At 50.7% G+C, this 23,734-nt stretch overlaps 1 protein-coding gene across 2 annotated transcripts; it reads right to left on the bottom strand.

The window, feature by feature from the left end:
• Positions 1-6,319: 6,319 nt before the first annotated feature.
• LOC105083354 (2-acylglycerol O-acyltransferase 2-like) lies at positions 6,320-17,902 on the bottom strand. Of its 2 annotated transcripts, XM_074372668.1 has the most exons (7): positions 17,829-17,902; positions 17,592-17,739; positions 12,612-12,790; positions 9,989-10,193; positions 9,502-9,676; positions 8,676-8,875; positions 6,320-7,258 (listed from the first exon to the last, which is right to left on the bottom strand). In XM_074372668.1, exons 2-7 carry the CDS (start codon positions 17,680-17,682, stop codon positions 7,104-7,106), a joined length of 1,005 nt encoding a protein of 334 aa, XP_074228769.1. In that variant the 5' UTR covers positions 17,683-17,739; positions 17,829-17,902; the 3' UTR covers positions 6,320-7,103. The 2 variants fall into 2 exon arrangements, with proteins under 2 accessions (XP_074228769.1, XP_074228770.1); XM_074372669.1 differs by having other exon boundaries at positions 8,650-8,875; positions 17,592-17,867.
• Between the last annotated feature and the right edge of the window lie 5,832 nt (positions 17,903-23,734).

Below are 23,734 nucleotides of genomic sequence, written 5' to 3'. Positions count from 1 at the left end.
CCCTAGATGAGAGCTGAGACCAGTCCTGTGTTGGCCACTTTCCAGCTGTGTGACTTCAGGCAAGTCCCTCCCTTCACAGAGCCTCTCATCTACCTGGATATAAGGCGCTAAGGCAATGGCCCCAACCCATCCATGTACAGTGCTTTGCAGTCCACCCAGTGATTCTGTGCTGCTCACCCCACAAGCACCTTACAACGCCAACAGTGGGTCAGCACCACAGGTCCTAGGACGGTGCTGCTCCTGTGTGGTCTGAGGGCCAGCCTGCAGCCACGCACTGCTTGTCTCTGGTTCCTGACCAAGTAAGTACAGAGTTTGAGAGTAACTGCTCAGAAATGTTAGAGCCACGTGGCAGAATAATTTTATGTCTGTTCAAACTACTAATAAAAAATTTGATTTTGCACAATGTTTGTCATTGTTTTCTCATTTCATTTCTCTAAAATATTCTCTTTTACAAATGGATAAGTCTCTGATGGATCAGAACAAAAAATACAAACCTGGTCCTGTACCACAGACATTTGGAGAAATGCTGGTCTAGGACATCCCCAGTGCAGGCTTTCTGAGAGTTCCTTAGTCAGGGGAGGCAAACTTTGATCCTTAGTCATTGACGTTTTGTTGATAGGGCCAAAATTTGTTGCTGTTTTTTGTTCTTTTCAGGGCTTCTTTGAAAGGGGCTGCTGTTCGTCCTGCCAACTATTTGTACTCTCAGTAAGGATGGACATTCAGGGCACCAGTACAACTGGTTGAAAAGGGAAATATTCAGATCAGTCCTCTAGCAGGGAGTAAGGGAAGAGGTAGAATATAAGAAAAGACCAAATCTAGTCTGTGATAGACACAAACTCTTACAGGTCTTTTTTTAAAATTCTTATTTTTATTGATGTATAGTAGATTTACAATGTTAGTTTCATGTGTACAGCAAAGTGGTTCAGTTATACGTATACATAAATAAGTCCATTTTTTAGATGATTTTTCATTACAGCCCATTACAAGAAATTGAATATTTTCCTGTTCTACACACTAGGTCCTTGTCATTTATCTATCTCATAGGTCTTTTGAAACCATTTCCTAGCACTTATAAGGAGAAGGGGTGAGGAAGAACTATAATTTATCCAACACTTATTTATTGATGATCCACTTACAGGTGAAGAAACCGAGACTCAGTGTGGGGCTGTGAACTGCATGGGGTTCCACATGCAGCAGGTGGGTGGCGCTGTGTGCCTGGCTGGCTTTAATGCCCCTGCCAGTTCCAAGTACCATTCTACCCAGTTTGAGACCAGACCAGGCAGGTGAGAGCAGCATGTGATAGCTGCCCGGGCAGGGGAACTTCATATTGGGACCAGGATTCCAGAGAGGACTCTAAACTCTCGGACATGAACAATTTTTATTATGAAACGCTCACTGTGTGTGTCACAGCGATAATATGTGTGAAGCATCCACTTGGACCCTAGTACGCGGTAGGTTCTCAGCAAGTGGTTCAGGGATCTGACTCTGCCCTTCCCTGGGGTCACTAAGACAGACACCCAGGTCAGCCCAAGGCATCCGCTGTCCCTGTGACCCACCCATTGCCCACTCCAGCTCAAGCACCTCCCAGGGCTCCTCCCTACTTGACTCCTTCACTGGACATTAGTTCCCCCAGACAGAGGCCAAGCATTGTCAGGGACCCGTCTGCCTTGTGCCTCCTCTATCTCAGTAGAAGTGTGCTGCACAGAGGTGTAAACCTCAGCCCCCTGTTCCCTAAACCTCACCTTGACCCTGACCCTCGGCAGTAAGCTCACCGGCTGTGCTCTGCCCTCTCCTCCTCTCTGCCTTTGCTGGCTCAGCAGCTCCCATCCTCCCACCTCTGCTCCTCCTGAACCTAGCAAAGTCCAGTACCCCTGAGACGCGGAGCCCGGGTCCCGTGCCTCTGGCAGTGCTGTGCTGGCTGACCCTGTTCCACCCGCCATCATCAGGCAGTGCCAGACAGGCTGGGCCCCAGGCCCTTTGTCCCCTGTGGGCGGTGATGGCTTAGAACTTCTCCCAGGTCAAAGGGCAGCCTGATTTCCGGAGGAGACTCCAGCTCTCCCATCCCTGAGGGCCTCTGACCTTCTCCACCAGGCCTGGCTGGTCCTGTGGTCCTCAGGCTGCCTGAGCCTGCGCGTGTCAGGAGAGAGATCTCCCCACACAGGGCAAGGCCCCCTCAGGCCGCCTGGGAGCCCTGAGGGGTGGCAGGTGGCAGGTGCTGTGTACTACCTACTGAACCCTTGCCAGTGCAGCTCCTGGCTCGCTGTATCAATGGGGAGGCCACTGCTTAACAAACTCCCCCAATCTCAGCATGTAACACAGTAAACGGATGTTTTTGTTCACACAAAGTCCAGCGAGGACATTCCTATCTGGGTAACTGTCTAGGCAGCCCTCCTCTGAGATCAGGCTCCCTGCTCCCATCTTGTGTGGCTGATGTTTTCAACATGGGGTTTCCAAGGATGCTATGAACGAGGGGCAGTCCCCTTCCCTCTGGCCACTCAAGTCTCTCCCCATCCCCCCATCTCCTCTCCTGGAGCCCAAAGTCTGATGGTCACCTTGCCCTCCACCCCAGCCAAGCCAGGGATCAAGGCCATCATTCCCACCTCTGACCTTTGCTCAAACCTTTATCCCACCCACGTGGGGACCTGCTTTATGACCAGCTCAGCCTCTGTCCTCCAGGCAGGCGGCCTTGTGCAGCATCCCCAGCGCTGGGGTTGCCCGAGGCAGCCTCTGAGGGCTCATCCACTGTTGCTGTGGAAACTGCCTCCTAGAGGCCCCCAGTCATCTTGCTTCCTGGTATCACACCCTGGTAGGGAGTGTGGACTAAATTGAGTGTCTCACATTGAACCGATTGAATATGACAGAATTGATGGCAAGTGATTCAAGTTAGGTTGTATAAATCACCGTGGCTTCTCTCTCTGTGTCTCTGTCTCTCTCTTTCTGTCTTTGTATCTGTCTCTGTCCCTTTCTCTTAACCTGGGAGAAACAGTATCATTGGCAATTAGCAGCCCTATGGAGAGGCCCACATGTTAGGCACCCAGGTCTCTGTTAACAGCCGTGTGGGTCACCTGGGAGTGGACCCTCCACAGTAGCCCCGGCAACAGCTTGGCTGCCTCCTCATGAGAGACCTGAGCTCGAATCCTCCAGGCAGCTGCTCCCAGATCCTGACCCTCAGACACCATGAGAAGGTAAATGTTAGTTGTTTAAAGCAGCTACGTTTTGGAGCTCCACAGGACAGATGACTAATTTAATCACCCGAAAGGCAAGTGCTGGTCTTCCCAACACCCCTGCCCAGGCTTGGCATGTGTTTTCTGGAGAGAAGGCATGTATGAGAGTCATTTGTGCAACTTCCCATGCTCCCTGGGGATGCTGAGGTGACCAGGTCCTCAGCGTGGAGGCTGTGGGGGGGAGGCACGCTGGAGGCACAAGGATGTGGTCTGGGCCTCAGGGTTCCCAGGCCCCTGGAAACTTAGGAGTCCACTCAGCCAGTAATGGCCACAGCCCTTTTACTCCCAAGCTAGTCCACCAGAGGGGTACCCAACTGTGATTCAGGCCAGTGGGGCAGGAGAGCAGGGTTGAGGGTGGCTGTGGTGTGCTGAGGTTTGACAAAGGAGGTGGGCGCCCTTTGTTTGACCAGGTTGAGGACAAAGAGAATCAGAGAAAAGGGATCAGCATATCCCAGGATGCGGCAGGTGTGAGAGCAGTGTGTGTTCAGCAAGCACTGAGAGGCTGGCTGCAGGGGAGAAGGTCTAGGAGGTGAAACTGGAGAGGTTTTCTGGGGCACATGAGAAAGGGCCTTGAATGCCAGGCTGAGGAGGAGTTTAGGCGTATCCTGAGCCATTGGAGAGCATTTGGGGGAGTTGGGTTTTGTTTGAGAAGAAGATACATGTTCTATGTATAGGCAGGCTGGAGGGAGGGCACCGGAGGCAGGGCTACCAGTCAGCGCATAGCACTGTGACCACCCAGTGACCATCCAGGGTGCTGGGTCTACGGCAGAGGAAGGGGAAGTCGGTCTGCAGAACCCAGTGAAACCTCTATCTCATCAGGGGCATCCGGGAAGGCTTCCTTTAGAATATGAAACTAGTACTGAAGGATGATTAGGAATTACCGAGAAAGGAGGATGTTTTTTGCAGAGAAGGCATTCCAGGCATAGAGAACAGCATAAGCAAAGCCCAGAGGTGAGAGAGAAGGATGGCTGGTGGAAGGAAAGCAGGTCCGTTAAGACGGGAGCATACAGCTAAGAGAGGAGGAGGGGGAGGAGGGAAAACACTGAGCGAGATGGTGGAAAGTGGGGAGGCAGGAAAAGAAGCTTGGGCTTGGAGATGGACATCTTGTCTTCTGTTGACCCCTCCAGACCCACTGTCCATCCATGTCCACCCTGCTCTTCCAGGGAGACCACCTGTATGGATGGCATCCAAGGGCCTGTGCCCTCCAGCTTCCACGTGGGTTCAGGCAATGGGGAGCCTTGGCATGAGATGGAGGGAGGACACTGAGGTGGGAAGTCTCCTTCCCTGCAGGGTCACCCAGCGACTCCTGGGCTCCTCCACCCACCTGGCCCCTGCACCCTGCACAGGGCACCCTCCTGGTTTAGGTAACTGCTGCCTCCTCTCATCCTTCTAGGCCTCAGGGTGGTAGCCGCACTTTGCCCGCTGCCACAGACTGGATGACTGCTCCCTCCTGGGTTTCCCACACCCTGCACACTCCTGGGAGAATTGTTCCTTGGTTAAAATGATAAATGATCCTAACTACAATATGGCATCTGGTCCCTGCTGGGATCCAGGCTGATACAAACTAACCTTAGGAGTGAGAGCCCTGGAAGGATTCAAGTAGGGAATGAGCAAGATGGGGACGGGCAGCATGTGGAGCTGAGCTGGGGCCCTCAGGGCAAAGCGGGGTTTTATCTCTGTCACAAAGGGTGTGGCAGGGTATGTGGGGTGGGAAGGGCGATGTAGCCTGCAGCAGGCTTTCATTTATACTTTTTGGTAGACTGTTTGTAAAGATGGCCCCAAGAATCCCTCCCTGTGTCCTGGTCTTTTGTGGGTGACCTGCTGCTCCTCCCAGGAATAGGTGGGGTCAACTCCTCTCCCCAAAAATCTTCATGGGCCTCTTGACTTGCTTTGACCAACAAAAGGCAGAGAAGTGATGCTGTACAAGTCGTGCAGTGAGGACTTAGTAGACCTTGCAGAATTGCCCTTAATTCTTTTGAAACCGGCCAATGTGAACACAACAAAGCAAAACAGGAGAAAGGGGGGCCCAGCCTCCACCTGCAAAGAGAGGCCAGTCGGGCAGGCCCCCAGCTGTCCCAGCCCCAGCAGACCCACCGCTGAATGCAGCTGCATGAAGCCCAGGAAGACTGAGAAGTACTCAGGAACCCACAGGAGTGTGAACATAATAAATCCTTGCTGTCTTCAGCCACTAAGGTTTGCAGCGGTTCATCACCCAGTAATAGAACACTGCAATGGGCGGGTACTTCTCTCCTCGGCAAATCTTGCCCTTCCTTCAGGGACTGCCTGCCTGTCACGTCCTCCTTCTACCCCTGGTGGAAACCATCACTCCATCCTGTGAACCTCACTGCTCTTTACTTCTATCTCTCTTGTGACCCTAGAGCACACGGTCTCAAAGGATAACAAGACTTTATGAGGCACTGGGCACATTTATGACCTGACACGTAATTTACATGTACTCCCCATCATTCCAGACAGGATGCAGACTGGCTGGTTGTCTTATGATATTATCTATTCCACTCACAAAATCCGAACTGGATATTGTGATCCTTAGTTCTCCAATGACAAAACTCAGGTTTGGAGGTGATGTGACTTGCCCAGGGTCACTGAAATGGGGTGGGCTATGGCTTGAACCCAAATTTACATTTTAAAAATTTTTCCTGTTTGTAGTGATTGGTGTGATTAGCTTGTGGAAGGAAAAGAACTTGCTTTCCTGCTCTAAGTGTGGGGATTCACAGTACTGGTCGTTCTCTGCCATCCTGTCCCCTCACTACTGACACATGTCCCAGAACTAGGAAACCAGAATTCTTCTCATCGGGGTCAGGTCCCCGTCTACCCTCCTTGTAGACACATGCAAACATTCACTCCTCATGTGTGGTCTTTGTTCTCTGTGCTGATCTGCCCTGTGTCTTTATATAACATCCCCCTTCCCTCCCACAGGACAGGGCAGAGGTGGTAAGTTTGAGCTGACCATTCAGGAAGAGGCAACATGCCATTCTCTGTCCATCTGACCCACCATCTGGGAAGGGGAGATAGAACCACAGAGTAGGCTGGGGATCAAAGGTGAGGCCTCCCCATAGGAAACTGAAATTGAATCCTTTCATTTGTTGAACTGACATTTATGGAGGCCCCTTTCTGTACAAGGTCAGGACTTGAAGTAACAAAGGACAAGGAGGATCTGCCACATGGAGCTCTCCCCTGTGTGACATCAAAACTGAGACTCAGGTCATCTTAGTCAGTCGGGGAAACTGACGCTCAGAGGGAGGGCGAAGAGGTCTGTCCACATCATTCAGCCACAGACACAGCACAGTTCTTTTTACCCACCTTCCAGGCACCTCTGGCGGCCGGTCCCAGGGCTCAGAGGACTCAGAAACTCAAAGTCACCCAGGGGAGTGCGGGAGCTTCATGAGCACACCCTCCTCTCCGGCTCAGGGAGGGGGAGCTGGGACGGGCAGAATACAGGGTGAGGGAGCTGGTAGGAGAAAGCTGGAGCTGGTGGCTTCTTTTGTTCTGTCATCAAGGCAGAGGAAGAAAAACCTGCTAATCGATTGCTGCTCTTTGTCCTGCTCATCGAGTGACAGGACCAGAAGCACAGAGACCCCAGCAGCTCTCCCGTCTCTAGATGCACAGACCAAGGAGAGGGCCCCTTGCAGAGGAGTCACAGCACGAGGGCACATCACTGATGTCAGAGTCAGGTCTCCTCCGCCACGTTCTCAGCTGTGACTCGGGGTCTGGCGTGCGTTGGAATTGCAGGAGTCAGTGAAGGCTCTGGAGATGGGTTCGACATACACCACCAGGAAGCCTTCTGGGATCACAGCCCCTCCCTCTCTGCTCCCTAGTGCCAGCTCTGCCCCTCAGGGCGGCCCCCCTGTGGGGAGGCGCTCAGCAGAACTCCAAGTGTTGGTCGATGGGGACGTTGTACTTGAGCTTGTGGGCTTCGAAGAGGTTGCTCAGCTCCTGGAGGTAGCGCTGGTGCAGCCTGTCCACCTCCTCCTGCGAGGGGTGCGGTGTCTTCTGCACCTCGATGGGCGTCCCCACTGCAAGACACGAGGTGGGTGGTGGCCCAGAGCGGGAACCACCGGAGTCCTGGAGCCCTTGGGGCAGGTGTGCACCCTGTGGCCATACCTATAGGACAGTACCCTTACTGCCTCCCTTTCAATTCAGTTTTTGGTGATGCACCTAAGATGTTAGGACAACTGCAAGATTGTGAAATAATAACACCCCCAGCTGGCATTGCCTCCTGTCAGGGAACATGCTAGGTACTTTACACGACTAACGCTTTCAGTCCTCCTAACAATCCTGTGGGGACAGAACCTGCTACTATTCCCGTCTGTAGGGGAGGCAATAAGGCTCAGGTAGGTTAAGTAACTAGTTCACGGTCACGCAGCCAGGAAGAATCAGTGCCAGGTTTTAAACCCTGGAGATGTGCCCTCAACCTCCAGGACCTCGGGTTCTGGGCGCTCAGATGCCGTGATTAGAGGTGCCTGGATCTCTGGGAGGAGGCGGGCCCACAGCCCAAGCAGCTCTTCTCCCCGCCTCCCCCTCCATGCTCACCCGCAGGGCCCCCTATCTTCCTCCCTCCTCTGGGTGTCCCGGGCTCAGCTGCCCTGCCTTCTGCTCTTGGCAATGGCTCTGGAGGCAGCAGCAGTGTGAACATTCATGAAAACACTGCCACACAACCCAGGGAAAGTTCTGGTGTAGGGGGCTGACCAAGTCAGTACTCAACCAAGTATGGACTGGGTGGTTGGAGATGAACAGACCCAACCCTGCAAGCTTTGCCAGAGGAACCTAGTTGGAATCCAGGAAGAAAGCAAAGGAGATGCCCAAACAGCTGCTGTACATGGTGCCCCGTCCACGCATGAAGTCCCTGCTCATTAGTCACAGGAAAATCCCTCAGGCTCTAATTGAAGGCCTGTCGGTGCTACTTTACACACAATTCTAACAGACCTAAAATGCCCTTCCCTTGTATCTGCCTTCTCCGATAAGCCTTATTAGCTCCTCTGGGTCAGAATTAAACCCTCCTTCTGTGGCATAATAAAAAGTCACACAGATCCTGATTTAAACCTCACCTCTGTTACTCTCGGGTAGTGTGATCCTTTGGGAGTTATTTAACTTTTCTGAGTCTCAGTTTACCATCCATGAAATGGGGACGATAGGCCCCGTCTCTGTGGTTGTTGGGATAACTGAGTTGCTACGTGTAAGGGAGCCAGTGCAGTGCCTGGTACACAGCAGGTGCTCAGTCATCAGTAGTGACTTGTCCTTTGTGCGTCTGTAAACAGTTCCCATCCCAGATGCCTTACATCCGGGTCCTCTGCCTGTGTGTCTGTTTCCCAGTGTAGATGTGAGCTCCACGAGGGCAAGGATGTGCCTGGCCCACGTCCAAAGCCCCTTGCAGCACACAGCCCGGGCCCCTTGCCCTGTAGCCTACCCGCTCCGGCCCGGGTCTTGGCTCACCCACAGTGGTGATGGGCCGGCGGTAGGGCAGAAGACCAAAGCTGTACTGGAAGACACCACGGCCATGGAAGAGCGGGATGTTGATACCAGTCATCTTGTATAGTTTGTCATTGAACCATTGCCACCAGAAGCCAGAAGAGTTCTCATACTGGTCAAATAGGTCATTGTCCCCAAAGGAGAAGATCGGTACCAGAGATGCCCTGGAGGGAGACAGGAGAGGGCATGTGGGAATTGCCAGGAGGTGCAAGCTGGTCACCTAGCTTCCTGCAGGGACCAGTGACCAGGGATTGCAGCAGAGGACAGAGCCCTGGGCTGGAAGTGGGAGGCCCCGCGTGTCTCCCAAGCCTGCCATGGCCTCCCTTTGTGACTGTGGGCAGGTCCTGGCTCTTCTCAGGGCCGCCACCTCCCATTTGTACCATGACAGGAAGACCAGAATGCTTCAGAGGGTCCTCCCAGATATAAAACCTCTGGAAATTTTCTAGAAAAATCTACTCCAGCTAACTTCTAGTCTTTAAAAGTACATTAAGGTAGAGGAACAACTCTAAGCTTCACCCCAAAGTCCACTCTCCCAGATCCAGTAGGTCTCAGATCTAATGCCAGCTCTGGGCCATATGAGCGCTCACACCTAGTTGTTTGATCACCTAGTCTCTCTTCTGGTATCTTCTTAGGGTATTTAGGCATGAGACAGTACATCCTTCATCATATAGAATCTTCACTGTAAACAAATTGATAATCTCCTCCCAAAATACACTCTGCATTAATGTCTGCTGCCTTCCCACCAAAATACAACCCTTGTCACTCTCCAGGTCCACAGAGAGCCCGATACCCGTGCATCAGGGCGAGTCTGATGAAGCCCTTGCGGTTGCGAAGCACCAGCCTGCTGGATCCGGGCCTGGCATTCAGTGTCTCTTTGGTGCCTCCTACAGTGATACCCAGCAGGTTGCCACCTCCGTTCCTGCTCAGAATGTGAGAACAGCTCTCCTTGTCTGATGAGATCAGCCCTGGGGAGAGAGGAAAGTGGTCAGGTATGGGGTGAGGGGGCAGGGTCTGTGGGACAAGGTGTGTCCTGGTCCCCACCTCCCTTCTCAGCTGGGAGTTCTTTGAGGCTGGGACTGATTCCTCTCCCTCTATCCAAGCCCTAGCCCAGCTCATTGCTGGCATAGAGCTGTGGGAAGTCCTTCCTTGGGTCTAGCCTCCTTCTATATACACATACTCTTGGACACAGTACAGAACTGTTGGCAGCCCTCCCTAAAATCCTTCTTCTGTGCCTCCAGCCCTCATCTTCCTGGCTACCCAGGGGTGTGAAGACTTACCCACTGTCATGATGGTATCCCTGAAGAAGGGGACTCGGAAAAACATGTTCATTGTTGTCAGATGAGGGTAGATGCTGGGGAACAGCGATGTGAAGCCGGTGCTCTCAGTGCACAGATTTGTAAAGGATCCGATGGACAGAACCCCATGGGGGTGGAAGCCAGCAAGGTAGTTCCGGGAGGGGTCCAGCTCGGCGGTCTTGACCAGCTGCAGGGACAACAACCTGGTGAATCTGGGCTGGACCTTGTGCCCTCCCTGGCCTCACAGTTGACTTTCTGTGCTGCCCTCTTCTATGTGTCCCTGTCCCCGAATGATATCAGGCCATCATCTGAGGATCTTGGGAGTAGAGGTCACCTGTCTGAGGCATCCCTGGTCCCAATGCAGGCCTGGAACAGAGGAGATGCTCTGGAAGGACCAGGGAATGAAGGAGGGAAAGAACGACCTGTGAAGGGATGAGGTCGATAGGAGGAAGCCCTGCCCAAGGCAGAGGTAGGACTCCTGGGAGGTGACGGGAGACCCGCCCTGCCCCATGTGCAGGAAGATCTGTCACAGGCAGACCCTCCCATAATGAAGGAGCCACGGCAGGAGGAAGTGAGCATCTGTCCGAGGGCTGTGTCAGCTGGAGTTCTGTCCTGGGTGCGAGGCTGGCCCCTGAGTCCCTGTTACTCAGTTTAAAATACCCCAGTGTGCTGGGAGGTGGGGGCTGGGAGAGGGGCACGAAGTCTCTAGTGATATCTGTGGGGGGTCGGGAGGGTCAGGGAGGTGTCCTGCACTGCCCAGTGCCTGCAGCATTTCCTGACACCAGGTCACAGCCTGGACACAGCACTTCACCCCTCCTCCGCCCTGGGCCTGGGGAGACAGTGTGGCCCCGGGACGTTAAGATCTTCACAGGAGAAACTCAGTCCCTTGACTGGTTTTTAGCATGAGGTGGAGACAGTACCTCCTGGGGGAAACACTGACCGATTCTCCATCACTAGTTCTTTAGGAAACCTATAGGGTGGGCTTAGAAATCTCCAAGGCCCAGACAGTTTCCTAATTTTGCCTGAAATTCATCACTAGATGATAGTTCACAAAATTACAGTAAGAATTGTTGGAGGATCAAGGTTTTACATGCATTTGACAGGGAGTGCAGAGGCTTATGAGTGTTGGGGAGCTCCAACAGAGCAGAGACTCCCTACTAGGGGCTCCATACCTCCTGGCCACCCCAAGATCCCTGCAGGGCCTGCCCTGTAAAGTGTGTGGAAGAGTTGGAGGGTCTCCTGGAGGGTGGTAGGTCCAGAATCTGCAGACCACAGCTTCACCTATGCAGGCTTCCAACTCAGGACAAGCAAGTCAACGTGCACATCATGCCCCCCTCTGCTGGCCGGCTAGTAGTACTGCCCACCCTCTGGAGGCGGTATGCCACAGGACTACAGTGGGCCACAATCATAAACACTGTTCACGTGGAATTTCTACAAATCAAGTTCAATAGTGCCTGGATTGAAAAACCCTCCTTGAGAGGTACCTGGCTGGAGAAAGGGCAGGAGAGTAGTGAATAGTCAAGCATAAAGCTGCTCAGCATCATTTTTCTGCCAGATTTGAAACTGGCAGCAGCTCCAGGTACAAATACAGCCAGATGCTGTCCTTTAGAGGCTCCAGGATGACCCGATGTCTCAAGGAATCCGCACAATCCAGTGATGTATGTCGCATCCTCTCCACTTTACTTAAGAGGAAATCAAGGCTCAGGGAGACTGTAACTTACCCAAGTTCACACAGCTGCTATGTTGCAGACCTGGTATTGCAACCTAATTCACTAGCACCATGGGTCACATTCTATACAGGTCTTCTCTCCTGTTTCCTGAGGAGGGCCACCTAACCCTGTCTGGCAACTCTCTGTGTCCCAGTGCTTTTCCAATCCTATCTGGACAATAAACCATCCCTGCCCAGGGGCTTACATCCCAGGATTTAATCTTTCTGTGATACAAGAAAGGAGCAGGAGGCTCAGTTCACTCAAATCAAGGAGTCTACTTTAATCATGACTGATCTTGCAGTCCAGGAGGTCCTGGGGTCCCCTGAGTCAGAGAGTCAGAGATTAAGAGGCACTCAAAGTAGGAGGCAGCAGTATGCTTACTGGATACACATGGAAAATGAGGATCAAATTGGGCAAGGCTTTGTCCAAGGACACAGCATACATATCATATTCTGGGATAAGATAGATCCTGAGAACCAGTTCAAGGCTCTCCGTCTTGCTTCTTTACCCAAAGTTATGCACAAACTTAAAAACTTTGCTGGGTGATAGTCTTATTTGATGAAGTGTGGGGCTAGATGTTCTCTAAGGAATGACTTTAATACCTGCACCCCCGAGCACGGCTGCTGAGTGGTTTACACCTGTAAGATACACATGTGTGCCACACTCTACAGCCCTCAGCTCCTTCAAATCCTGGATCATTCATCAACCATTGTATTGGCCCCACATATTGCAGATGGGAAATCATGACCAGACAAGCTGGACTTGTCCCCAGGCTACATAATGGTGGAAGCCTGGTTCCTGCCTCCCAGCCCAGTACTCTGCTTACTGCACACATGCTGGCACTTCCCCATGGGGCACTATAGTCCTGGCCACCCTCAGCCAGCCCCATTACTCACTGAGATGGGGAAATAGTCCTTCATGTACTTCCACACGACCCAGCGTCTTAAGGCCTCGATGCGCCTGCCCCCCTGCCATGGCTTGTCTCGGTCCAGGGACCACCAGGCTGCGTATAGGACACTGAAGAACCAGAATCTTGTGAACAGGAGGCCTATGAAGACCACAGTGCAGACACTGGCTGGGGAGGGAAGCAGGAACTGTGAGTGGTCAGAGGTGTGAAAGAAGAAGGCCTCCCCCTCTGCCTGGCACCAGCAGCACCGTCCTGTCCAGCCCCGCCTCCAGGAGGAAGAGATTCACCACCTGTGCCTTCAAGAAGGAGGGAATGTGGTCCACCCAGTGTCACACTGGGAGCATGGGTTTGAGGCCCCTTTTCCCCACTGTACCAGGCTGCCTCATTCACTCTGCTCTTCCCCCTCCGCCTCCCTCTCTGTCCAGTAAAGCAGTCTGCACTCACCAGGTGCTCAGTAAATGCCTGGTGGGGAAGTCACTGGATGAACTGCTTCTAGTTTCCATCCTTTGGGACCTCAGAAGACAGAGACATTCTTTCTGCCCAGCCCTCTTTCTGTCCACTCTCTGCCCTTCTTTCAAAGATAAATCTGGTCCTATCTCCCCTCTAATTAAAGTCTCTCATGGCTTTCTCATAACGTTGAGGCACAGCCCAAGCAGCTCAGCCTGGCTTTTAGGCTCCCCATGGCTGGCCCATATCCCCTCCTGCTCCAGCCTCTCTGGCCTCCACGTACCCTGCACCCCGGCCACAGGAGCTGCTTCTTATGAAACACGGAGTTCCTTTAATCTCTTAGCTTTTGCCCAGTCTATTCCTCTGCCTGCCATGCTCTTTCCTGCTGAAGGAGGGAGGAGGAGGAGGCCAACCGCTGCCTGGCCCGTGGGTCAGGGGTGCAGCAGGGCTAGGACCAGGCCCCAGTGAGGAATTCCCTTCTGATCTACGAATCTGAGTTCCCATTACAGGCTAATCCCAGCTTCAGCTCAGGGTCAGGGGTCTTTGGGGCTGAACCTAATCTGATGCCAATGGAGCCTCATTCTCAGAGAATATTGCTCCCTCCCCATCCCATTCACTCTATTCCACACCATGCACTCAAAATCTTTCAAAGGGTCAGTTTCCACTTGTGTTCCATTTGAGAGTAGGGTAAACTAGCTTGTCACTTCTGGCAGGCTTCCAGGAGGAGGGGACTTCGACTCCGTCTGAACAGTAGTAAAATTCAAAAGGCAGGCGAAGTAGGTTGGGGCTCACAGATGTTCACTGTGATGTGCCCAGTGCTGGTGGGGCAGCTGTGAACAACAGACAGAAATTCCTGCCCCGGTGGAGCTGACTCCTCCCACAAATCTGGAGGAAGGAAACAGGATGCCAGCGGGGAAGCAATGGACAGGATCTTGACTTTTATTATTTTTTTAACTATAAAATTTTAAAGTGAAAAAGAAAAATAGAACCCCAGGAAAATCTCTGCCCTTGTACAAAATCAAAAGTCTGTGTAGGTCACTCCAACTTTCAGAAAACCAGCCGTAGAGAATAAAATCACATTGTTAATGTTGGCTACCTGGAGGGTAAGATTTGGGGAAGTCGATTACTTTTACTATACACATTTTGTTCGAATGTGTTACATTCAATAATAGCGTGTATGAGTTTTGTAGTCAGAAAAACAGATTAAGATAAAAACCCACACCCAGGTAACTTCCACTTGACCAAAAAATCCTCCCTCCACCCCATTATCCTCTCCCTGGCTCACCGTTTAACTCCTGTCAGCAGGCAAACCCCAAACTGAGAGTATTTTCAACCATTTAGGAAAGGAGACACCTTCTTTCATTTCATAACACCAAGAAGAAAAAATGTAAAACCTCACTTTGCAGAGACTCAGGGAGGGTATGCAAATTGGCTAAGGTCACACAGCAAGCTAGTAGAATGGATTAGGTATTCAATTCTACAATTTTGGTTCCATCCTGCTCCTAACCTTCAATCATTCAAGAAAGATGTATCCATTCTAACTCTTCTAAGAGCTGGAGACACAGCTGAGAACAACACCAACTACCTGATGGATTTTACCTTCCTGTGTGAGGTGTGAGTTACAGACGAGAGGAAAGGAACAGAGTAAACAAATAAACTTTTGGCTAGTATTTGGTTCTGGGCCCTGAGTCCTTGGTGACAGGTCCTAGGTGACTTCTCTGACGACTTCTTTGCCCATCCCCAAAATGCCTCCTCTACTTCCAGCGTGAGCCAGCTGTTCCCTAAATGAGCAGTGTTTACTCCCCCACTGGAAGTCCTTACTCGCCTGCCAGCCTTTAATCCTGCCCTGTGGACCCAACTCATAAGTATCTTTGGAAAGGGGACCCTTCTTTCCACCCACTGCCAGACTCTCTAGACCAGGGTAGTAATCTTTTCTTAAATAGCCTAATTTTAAATATTTCAGACTTTGGCTAAAAAGGCAACTAGGAGGGTATTACATAGACACATGATCATTTAAAATGTAAAAACCATTCCTGGCTCGTGGGTTGTACAAATACAAAAACAATTAGTGGGCTGGATTTGCCCCAAAGAATAATTTGGGGCCCTGATGTAGGTTGTGACTGCTCCCTGCCATCGGCCTACCCTCTAAGCCCTGAACACAGTGCATCACCCTATTGCGGCCAGACTGTCGGGTACCACACCGACTGGACCTTGTCACTCCCCTACCTTAGCACCTCCTGGGACTCCCCCTTCCCTCAGGATAAGGGACAAGGTAAAAGCTCCTTCTCCTGGCACCAGAGGGCCCAGCTCCCTTTTCTCAGCGACCCACCCTCCGGCTCCAGGCCCAGGGATACTTGACTTCTTTGTGTGGCTCCTGACACTCCCAAGCTCCCAGGGCTGGACTGAAGCTGAGCACAGACAGTCAGACAAACTTAAGCTTGCAAATCTTACCCAAGGCTAGCTGAGCAAGATGTCCCTCAACCCCGAGGATGACCAGGCCACAGCCCACGGGGCTCTGGGTCCTCGGTGCCCTTTGTCCAGGCGCCAGCCATCTTGCAGCTCCCCCTGGGGGTAGCCCTCTCTCCCCATGCTCTCACTCCTCCCCCACACCCTCCCCTCTCTCTCCCCACTCTGCCTCCTTCCCTTTCTTCCTTTGGCAGTGGGAGAGGCCCAGACCTACAGCCTTAGGCATTTAAGACAATTAGCTTCTCCGCTCCTCTGTGTCATGGGGTTAAACCAGGGATGTTTGAAATGTTTAAGGATCCTTAGGACAGAAACACAGATCAAGGGATGCTAGGGGCAGGGTCTTGGATCACTTGCTTAGCTGTCATTTTTAGGGGAATTCTGTGGGAGTGTTAGAGCAGGCAGATATCTAGATATGAGCAGAGAGAGGGGGACACAGGCCTAAAGGCAGGAATTGGGCAGAAAAGAGGGGCAGGGGGGTAAATGCAGGAAACCATACATCATGTAAACAACAGGGGACCCTGGGCAGACAAATGCAGGAACCTCTGGGCTGATAACACATATTGGGATGACAAGTAGCCTGGAGGCCAACAAAGAAAGGTGAGAAAAGGCAAGATTCTCCAATGTAACCTATTGCTCATTATCCCCTCATTTCAATAAAATTAGCCTTGCGGATTAGAAGCACCCATCATGCACTGACACCGACACAGTGACACTCTGATCCAGACTAAATAGGCACAAAAATCCCTCCTCCCTTCTGGAACGTGAAGTTGGGGTGAAAATCAGGAAATATGTCCCCAAACCCTTTCCTCCAATGAATTTTCTGCCCATTCGTTTTACAGCCTATGTAACCAATTTGCCAAAGAAACTCAGGTCAGCTGCTCATCTGAGCCTGCTCTCTCGAGCCTGCTCTCCCTCCCCTTGAGAGAGCACTGTCTGTCCCTTAATAAGGCCCCACTTCGCTTTCTTAACCTCCGTGTCTCATCCCTGAATTCTTTCTGCGAGGAGACAAGAACCTAATCACCAGCCACAGGAGCACCTGGTGTACATGTGTGTTTTGTGTGTGTATGTGTGGTGTGTGTGTATGTGTGGTGTGGTGGGGGTTGTGTGTGTGTGTGTGTATGAGTGGTGTGGAGGGGGTTGTGTGTATTTATGTGAAAAGTCTGTAGACCAGCCTGTACAAGGTGCATCCACAGGCTAACACCAGGACGGTGGCATCTGTGTACAGGCTAACACCCACCCTCGGGGAGCAGCACCTGCTCAGACTGGTGCCGGCAGGTGGGGAGATGAAGAATCACACACTGTCCCCGTCACTCTCCCTTCCCCACCCTCAGTCCTTGGCCCTCCTCAAAAATGTTCCCTTCAGCAGAGCTAGAATTGGGGCATGTGCGGCCTCCCTGGTTTCACAGTGGATGTGTTCACTGTGAGGTGGGGGTTGGGTGAGGGGCCTAATCACCCCCTCCCCTGGGATCCCCACCGGAGCCGGGCCAGGGCTGTGCTGACCAGAGTAAGCACATTTCTTCATTTCACCTCACAACTGCCCTGTAAGGTCGACGTTCTTATTCCCACCTGCGGATGGTGAGATCCAGGCCCAGGGAGCTCAGGCCTGGGCCCACCAGGGTCCCACAGCTGGCCAGCTGCCCTGCCAGAGTCTGACCCAGGTGTGCCGCTTACTCCCCAGGCCCCTCTGAGCCTTCACCTCTCTCCCCGGCCTGTTCTTTCCCTGTTCTCCTTTTCCCACACCCTCCAGAGTCAGTCTCCTCTTCTCTGAAAAGGAGGAACTCCACCCCGTCTGAACAGTCTGAGGAGCCCGAAACTTCCCATGATCACCTACTCCTTCCCCACAGCACTGGGCATCCCAGGACAGGTCTGTGTCCTACGACTGAGGTGGAGACCGCTGCCCAGGAAGCCTAAGCACACTGCCCAAAGCCGCAGGCGAGGGCTTCTCACCACGGACCCACCGCCCTCCCAGCCCTGCAGAGGCCCCCGGACAGGGCTTCTGAAGCAGCAAGCCACATTTAGGACCTGTGTCTCCCGTCCCCCCGCCAGCCCGCCTTACGCAGGAACACCAAGCAGAAGACCCACTGCAGGACGGCCAAGGTCTGCAGCCTGCGCTCCCAGGGCACGAACAGGGGCACGAACTGCACCATGCTGGCTCCTCTGCCGGCTCTGGAGGCTTCTCTGAGCTCTGCTGTGGTTTGGTGTTGCTGCCAGAGGTTGTATAAACACTTGTCAGAAGGTGGAGGGTGGATGCCCAGTTCAAGGACCTCTTTCCTGGGAGAAATCTTGAACTCACCTATCCTGGACTCAGCTAAGGGGAGGAAGAGCAGGACAGTTGTTTCCTCAGGCAATGCCTTATCTGCTGATCACGTTGCTCAATTCTTGCCCTCACTTGGCAGGTGGAGCCCCAAATATAGTGCAATCCTCTCCTCCTTCCACCTACGCAACAACCTGGCTGCAACAATTGTCTCCTCTCTCTGGCCATACTCACTGTCCCCACCCCCCACCCCCCAAAATGCAGTAATGACTCGCACCTAAAAATTCCTGTCCCAACGATCTCCTCCACCTACTGCCCTATTCCTCAGCTCACCTGCCCAGCAAAACCCTTGGAAGAGCAACTGCGTTCCACATGTCCCTGCCCTCCTGTTCTGTCCTCCCTCCTCCAGACCAGATGCCACTGTCCCACGGAGCTGCCCTTGGCAAATTCACCCGTGGCCTCCATGGTGCTAAATTCAGTGGTTAGTTCTGGAATTTCATCCTGACCTCTCAGTGGCCTTAGACACAGTTGATCACTCCCTCCTCCTTGAAACCTCTTGGCTTGTGGACACCACACTCTCCTGGTTTCCTTCCTGCTTCTCTGGCTGCTCCTGGGTCTCCATCGTGGCTCCTATCTTTCATCAGACTAAGTGTCTGAGTGCCTCCTGCCCCTCAGTCCTCAGACCCTCTCTCTGTTCACCCTCTCACCTTCAGATCTCATCCAGGCTCATGGCCTTGGCATCTGTCTACAACGATGAAGACTTCCAAATTGCACCTCCAACCCTGACTTCCCCCTGGGGCTCCAGACCTGATTATCCAGGTGGCTACTTGACATCTTCCCTGAAAGCCTGCTTGGCACCTCCATCAGGTGTGTCAAAAGCATACAGTAAAAACACACAAGTCCTAAGTGTAGGAGTGATGCATTGTCACTGAGTGAACATTCTCATGTGACCTCCTTTCTGGCGGACAAATAGCACCTGACCAGCACCCAAGTCCTTGTCCATCACTCCTCTCCACCCCCAGGCTATACCAGCCTCTTCTCTACCTTGAACTTTATAAAAGGTGTCTCATGTGTGATATTTTTTTGGGACTGGCTCTTTGGCTCAAGATTATATTTTTCAGAGTCACCCAAATTGTGTGCATTTGTAGTATGTTTGTTCTCAGTACCATATGGGACTTCACTGTGTGAATACGTCACTCCTAATCCATTTTACTGTTGAGAAGTATTTCAGGGTGTCCTGTTTTTGGCTTCTGTGAATTGTTGATGCTATGGGCATTCTTTTCTTTCCTAATCTATTTGAAAAATAATTGACTTTCATCACCATAAAAGCATATGGTGTCCAGCATGATGTTTTGATTTACATATATTGTGAAGTAATTACCACAACAGATTTAGTGAAATTCAACATCCCATTAGATACAATAAGAAGAAAAACTTTTAAATTCTCCTTGTGATGAGAATTCTTAGGATCTGCTCTCTTCACAGCTGTCCTAAGTATCACACAGCAGTGTGGGCACCCTGTATATTTCTGTTGGTGCCATTTCTATGGAGCCAGCTGGCATACTTCAAGGTCCAACGACCCCCATTCCTGGGCGCTCGGATTTCTGCCTGTGATCCCTCAACAGAAAAAAATACATTCTTTACTGGGCGTGTACTTTGCTAAAGTACTTTGTTAGGGACTAACAAAGTAATAGCCCTAGGTAATGCCTAATCTCACAATAGCTCAGGCTGGTTTAATTCAGCCCGTGTCTCCACCTTATCTGAGTCATAAATCCCACCGCCCTTCAAGGACCCTAAACTTCTTATCTCACCTACAATCAATCAAACTTGTGCACAAGCTGATCACAGAGCCCTAAACCCACTGTGCCCACCAAGTCCTCCCGCCGATAAAAGGCCTCGGCAACCGACCCCCAGTGCCCACACAGGCACCTCTCATCTCTGTAGCCCACTGCTGTCTGTGGCAGCTTACCCCTAATAAACTTTTCCTTCCACTTTTCTTTGCCTCTGGTAAATTCTCTTACCGCTTACTACAGTGGCCCACCGAATCCCATGACAATTTCTATACATTTCTGTTCAGTGTGTGCCTGGGAATACAATGGCTGGGTCTCCTGGGATGAAGCCATGTAGTTTTCCAAAGTGGTTGTACAAAGATATACCCACAAGCCCCAGATGAGAATTCTGGTTGCTCCCCATCCTCCTCAACATTTTAGCCATTGTACTGAGTACGTAGGGGTATTTCTTAGTGGACCTGTTACGGAAACCACAGGCCAGCCAAGAAACAAGCACCACTTGGAGGGCTGGAGTACTCAGATTTATTATGCCGGCGGGATCAGAGGGGCTTCTGCTCTGGAGCTCTGAGCACCTTCAAGATGGGTGCGTGAGGTTTTACAGGGTTAATTACAAGCTTGGGATTTTTAACCAATAGAGGGTGAAAACTCAGCAATATCATAAAAGGGAAGCAGGGAATCAGTAAACTAGAACTTCTTAAAAAGAACAGGTCAGTAATCCGACGCTTGTTAAACTTAGATTTATGTACGAGTAGGCCCAGCCCGGCTTTTCCTTCACAGTCCTAGTGATTTTGAAAAGGAGCAGGACTCTATGGGCACGCTTCCCTGCCCCTACCTGAAGTCTTCCAGGCCTCCCTGAGCCACAGAAGAGCAGGCTCAGGCTCAAGCAGTTGATTAGGACAAGCCTGCAGGCACTGGGGGATGGCAACGACTCTGACCTCCTATCTCAAGGATTAACTGAGATTACTCCCCCATTTCCCTTTAGAACTTTCAGGGCTGAACAGAATCTTTGGAGATGGTTTTTTTGGGGGGGATGCTGGGTCCATCAGATTGCAGCCATTCTGGTTAAAAGCAACTTTCCTTATTGTTACCAAGGCTGCTACCCCCAGCATCATATCCCTGCCCCTCCCTCAACTAGAAACCAATTACTTCTTTTTTTAACATTTTTTATTGAGTTATAGTCATTTTACAATGTTGTGTCAAATTCCAGTGTAGAGCACAATTTTTCAGTTATACGAGAACATACATATATTCATTGTCACTTTTTTTTCGCTGTGAGCTACCACAAGATCTTGTATATATTTCCCTGTGCTATACAATATAATCTTGTTTATCTATTCTGCATATGCCTGTCAGTATCTACAACTTTTGAACTCCCAGTCTGTCCCCCCCCCCCCCCACCTTGGACTCACACCAGTCAGAATGGCCATCTTTCAAAAGTCCACAAATGACAAATGCTGGAGAGGCTGTGGAGAAAAGGGAACCCTCCTACACTGCTGGTGGAAATGCAGTTTGGTGCAGCCACTGTGGAAAACAATATGGAGATTCCTCAAAAGACTAGGAATAGACTTACCATAGGACCCAGGAATCCTGCTCCTGGGCATATATCCAGAAGGAACTCTACTTCAGAAAGACACCTGCACCCCAGTGTTCATAGCAGCACTATTTACAATAGCCAAGACATGGAAACAGCCTAAATGTCCATCAACAGATGACTGGATAAAGAAGATATTGTATATTTATACAATGGAATACTATTTGGCCATAAAAATGACATCGTAACTCCATTTGCAGCAACATGGATGTCCCTGGAGAATGTCATTCTAAGTGAAGTAAGCCAGAAAGAGAAAGAAAAATACCATATGAGGTCACTCATATGTGGAATCTAAAAAAAAAAAAAAAAAAGAACATAAATACAAAACAGAAACAGACTCATAGACATAGAAACCAATTGCTTCTATCTAAGTCTCAGGAGGCAGCTGCAGAGAAGAAACAAGAACTGGCTAGAACCTGATGGGGTCAAAAATGGTGGAGGATTTGACTTCCAGTGGACCTTCCACTTTCAATGGAGCCTCATTATACGGTTATTGTAAAGTATTAACATGCTAAATGACACACCCACCAGTGCCAGGACAGTTGACTGCCAACCAGAAAAGCCCATACAAGGACTGAAAAGCTCATAGAAGGACTGATTGGCTCCATCACACCCGGAAGGAGGACATGATGGCAGATGCCTCCCATAAAGACGATGTTTCCCAACCCAGCCTGGAGCTGTCTCTACCTCTCATCTTGGCTGACAGCTCCCTGCTTGAGTGCTTTTCTTTCCTTCTACCTGTTTGAGCATGTTCCTTCTTTTCCCTCTTTTGAGAAATAAAAGCAGTTTTCACTCTATCCCTCTGCCTCAGCTGTGAATTCTTTCCAGCCAGCAGGCAAGGACCCTAATTTAGGGATCTCACTATTGGCTAACAAATTCCCAGTGAGGTTGCCCACATTTTAATATGTTTATTGACCACTTGGACATCATTTTCTGTGAAACTCTTGTTCCAATCTTTTGTGGATTAAATACCTCTTGCATTGGAAAACTGCTTTCCACCCCGACAGCCAGCCTCTTGGAGGGACTCTGACACCAGCTTTCTTACTGGTCTCTGTCCCTGTGCCCTTTCTCCCACCCACATCTCATCACAGCCAGAGAGATTGCTGGATCAAACAGCACGTGAATGGTAGAGCTTGGGCATAGTAGTGCCAGACTGTTTCCAAAACAGGAGCAGCAGTTTACACCCTCAGCAGGAATATACATGAGATGGCATAGACACAGAGCCTCTGTGGTCCCTGGTATGGTCAGACATCTTATTATACACAAGGGTTTAAAGTGGTATCTTGTTGGGGTTTTTAATGCAGGAAAAACGGATATAGGGCATGAAGAAGGTCATGTCCCAGGTCTAGGTGGAGCCCCCTGGGACTTACCCTACCACATGTGGGTCCTTGACTTGGCGCAGGAAGAATTCAGGAGTAAGCCACAGTTGAATAAAGGTAGATTTATTTAGAGAGATACATACTACATAGAGTGTAGGCTGTTTCAGAGGGCAAGAGAAAGGCCACGAGGTGTCGGGGTTGAATGCTCAGGTTAAAGTAAAAGTAGATATACACTCCATAGACAGAATGCGGGCCATCTCTGAAGAAGAGGGAGCAAGAGAGACGGCCATGACGCATGGTGTTGCCAGTTTTTATGGGCTAGGTAGCTTCACATGCCTACAAATGGGAGGAATATTCCAACTACCCTGGGGAAGGGGCTGGGATTCCCACGAATTGGACCACCGCCCCCTCTTTTGTGGTTAGCCTTGGGACTGTCATGGAGCCTGTGGGCATGTTATTTACTATGTTAATATGTTACAATGAGTACATAATGAAGCTCAAGGTTTACTAGAAGTCAAACCTCCCTCCATCTCAAGCCTCAAGGCCAACTGGGAGTTGAATCTTCCACCTTTCTGGTGTTAATTGCTGTCATTCTTTGAATGGCTATGTCCTGCCCCCTTCCCTCCTGTCTCATTTTGATACACATTTCCTGATCACAGATACTGAAACTGTCTTTATTCACAGGTGTGTCCTCTCTGTAAAAAGCTTGTTCTAATTTTCATCCATTTCTCTACAGTGTTGTTTGTGCTTTTTTTTTTCTTCTAAATTTGATGTTTTTTATGCACTCATGATACTAACATTTGTTGGTGTCGTATATTGTAAATTTCTCCCCCTCCCCCAATTTTTAGCTTGTGTTTTAAGGAGTCATTGAATGAATGAATCTCTAAGGGACCCCTTAAATTTTAGGGGTCTGGAGTAGGGTATTGAGGGTCTCCTGCTATATTCTTCTAGGTCAATGGATGTAGTCTGGCTCATTCTTATACAGTAATAGATGCAAGGGAATGGGGGTTGCGGAGCAGCTGTCAGTCTTCCCTGCCCCATCCCGATGACTGGTGGATAGGGGGACCAAGATACCACCCCTCTGTCTTCCTGGTTCTGGCCTCTAGGTCTCCCTCAGCCCACCTGTGTCAGTACAATCTTTGCTCTCTTTAAGTGGCCTCTTTACACAATAAAACCGCACTCTAAAAAACTTTTTTTTTTTAATTTTAACATATTCATAGTAATGCAGGAAAACAGATGTGGGGC

This window comes from Camelus bactrianus, chromosome 10, assembly GCF_048773025.1.
Source record: "Camelus bactrianus isolate YW-2024 breed Bactrian camel chromosome 10, ASM4877302v1, whole genome shotgun sequence".
Lineage (NCBI taxonomy): Eukaryota > Metazoa > Chordata > Mammalia > Artiodactyla > Camelidae > Camelus > Camelus bactrianus.
This window is presented reverse-complemented; position numbering and strand designations above follow the sequence as displayed.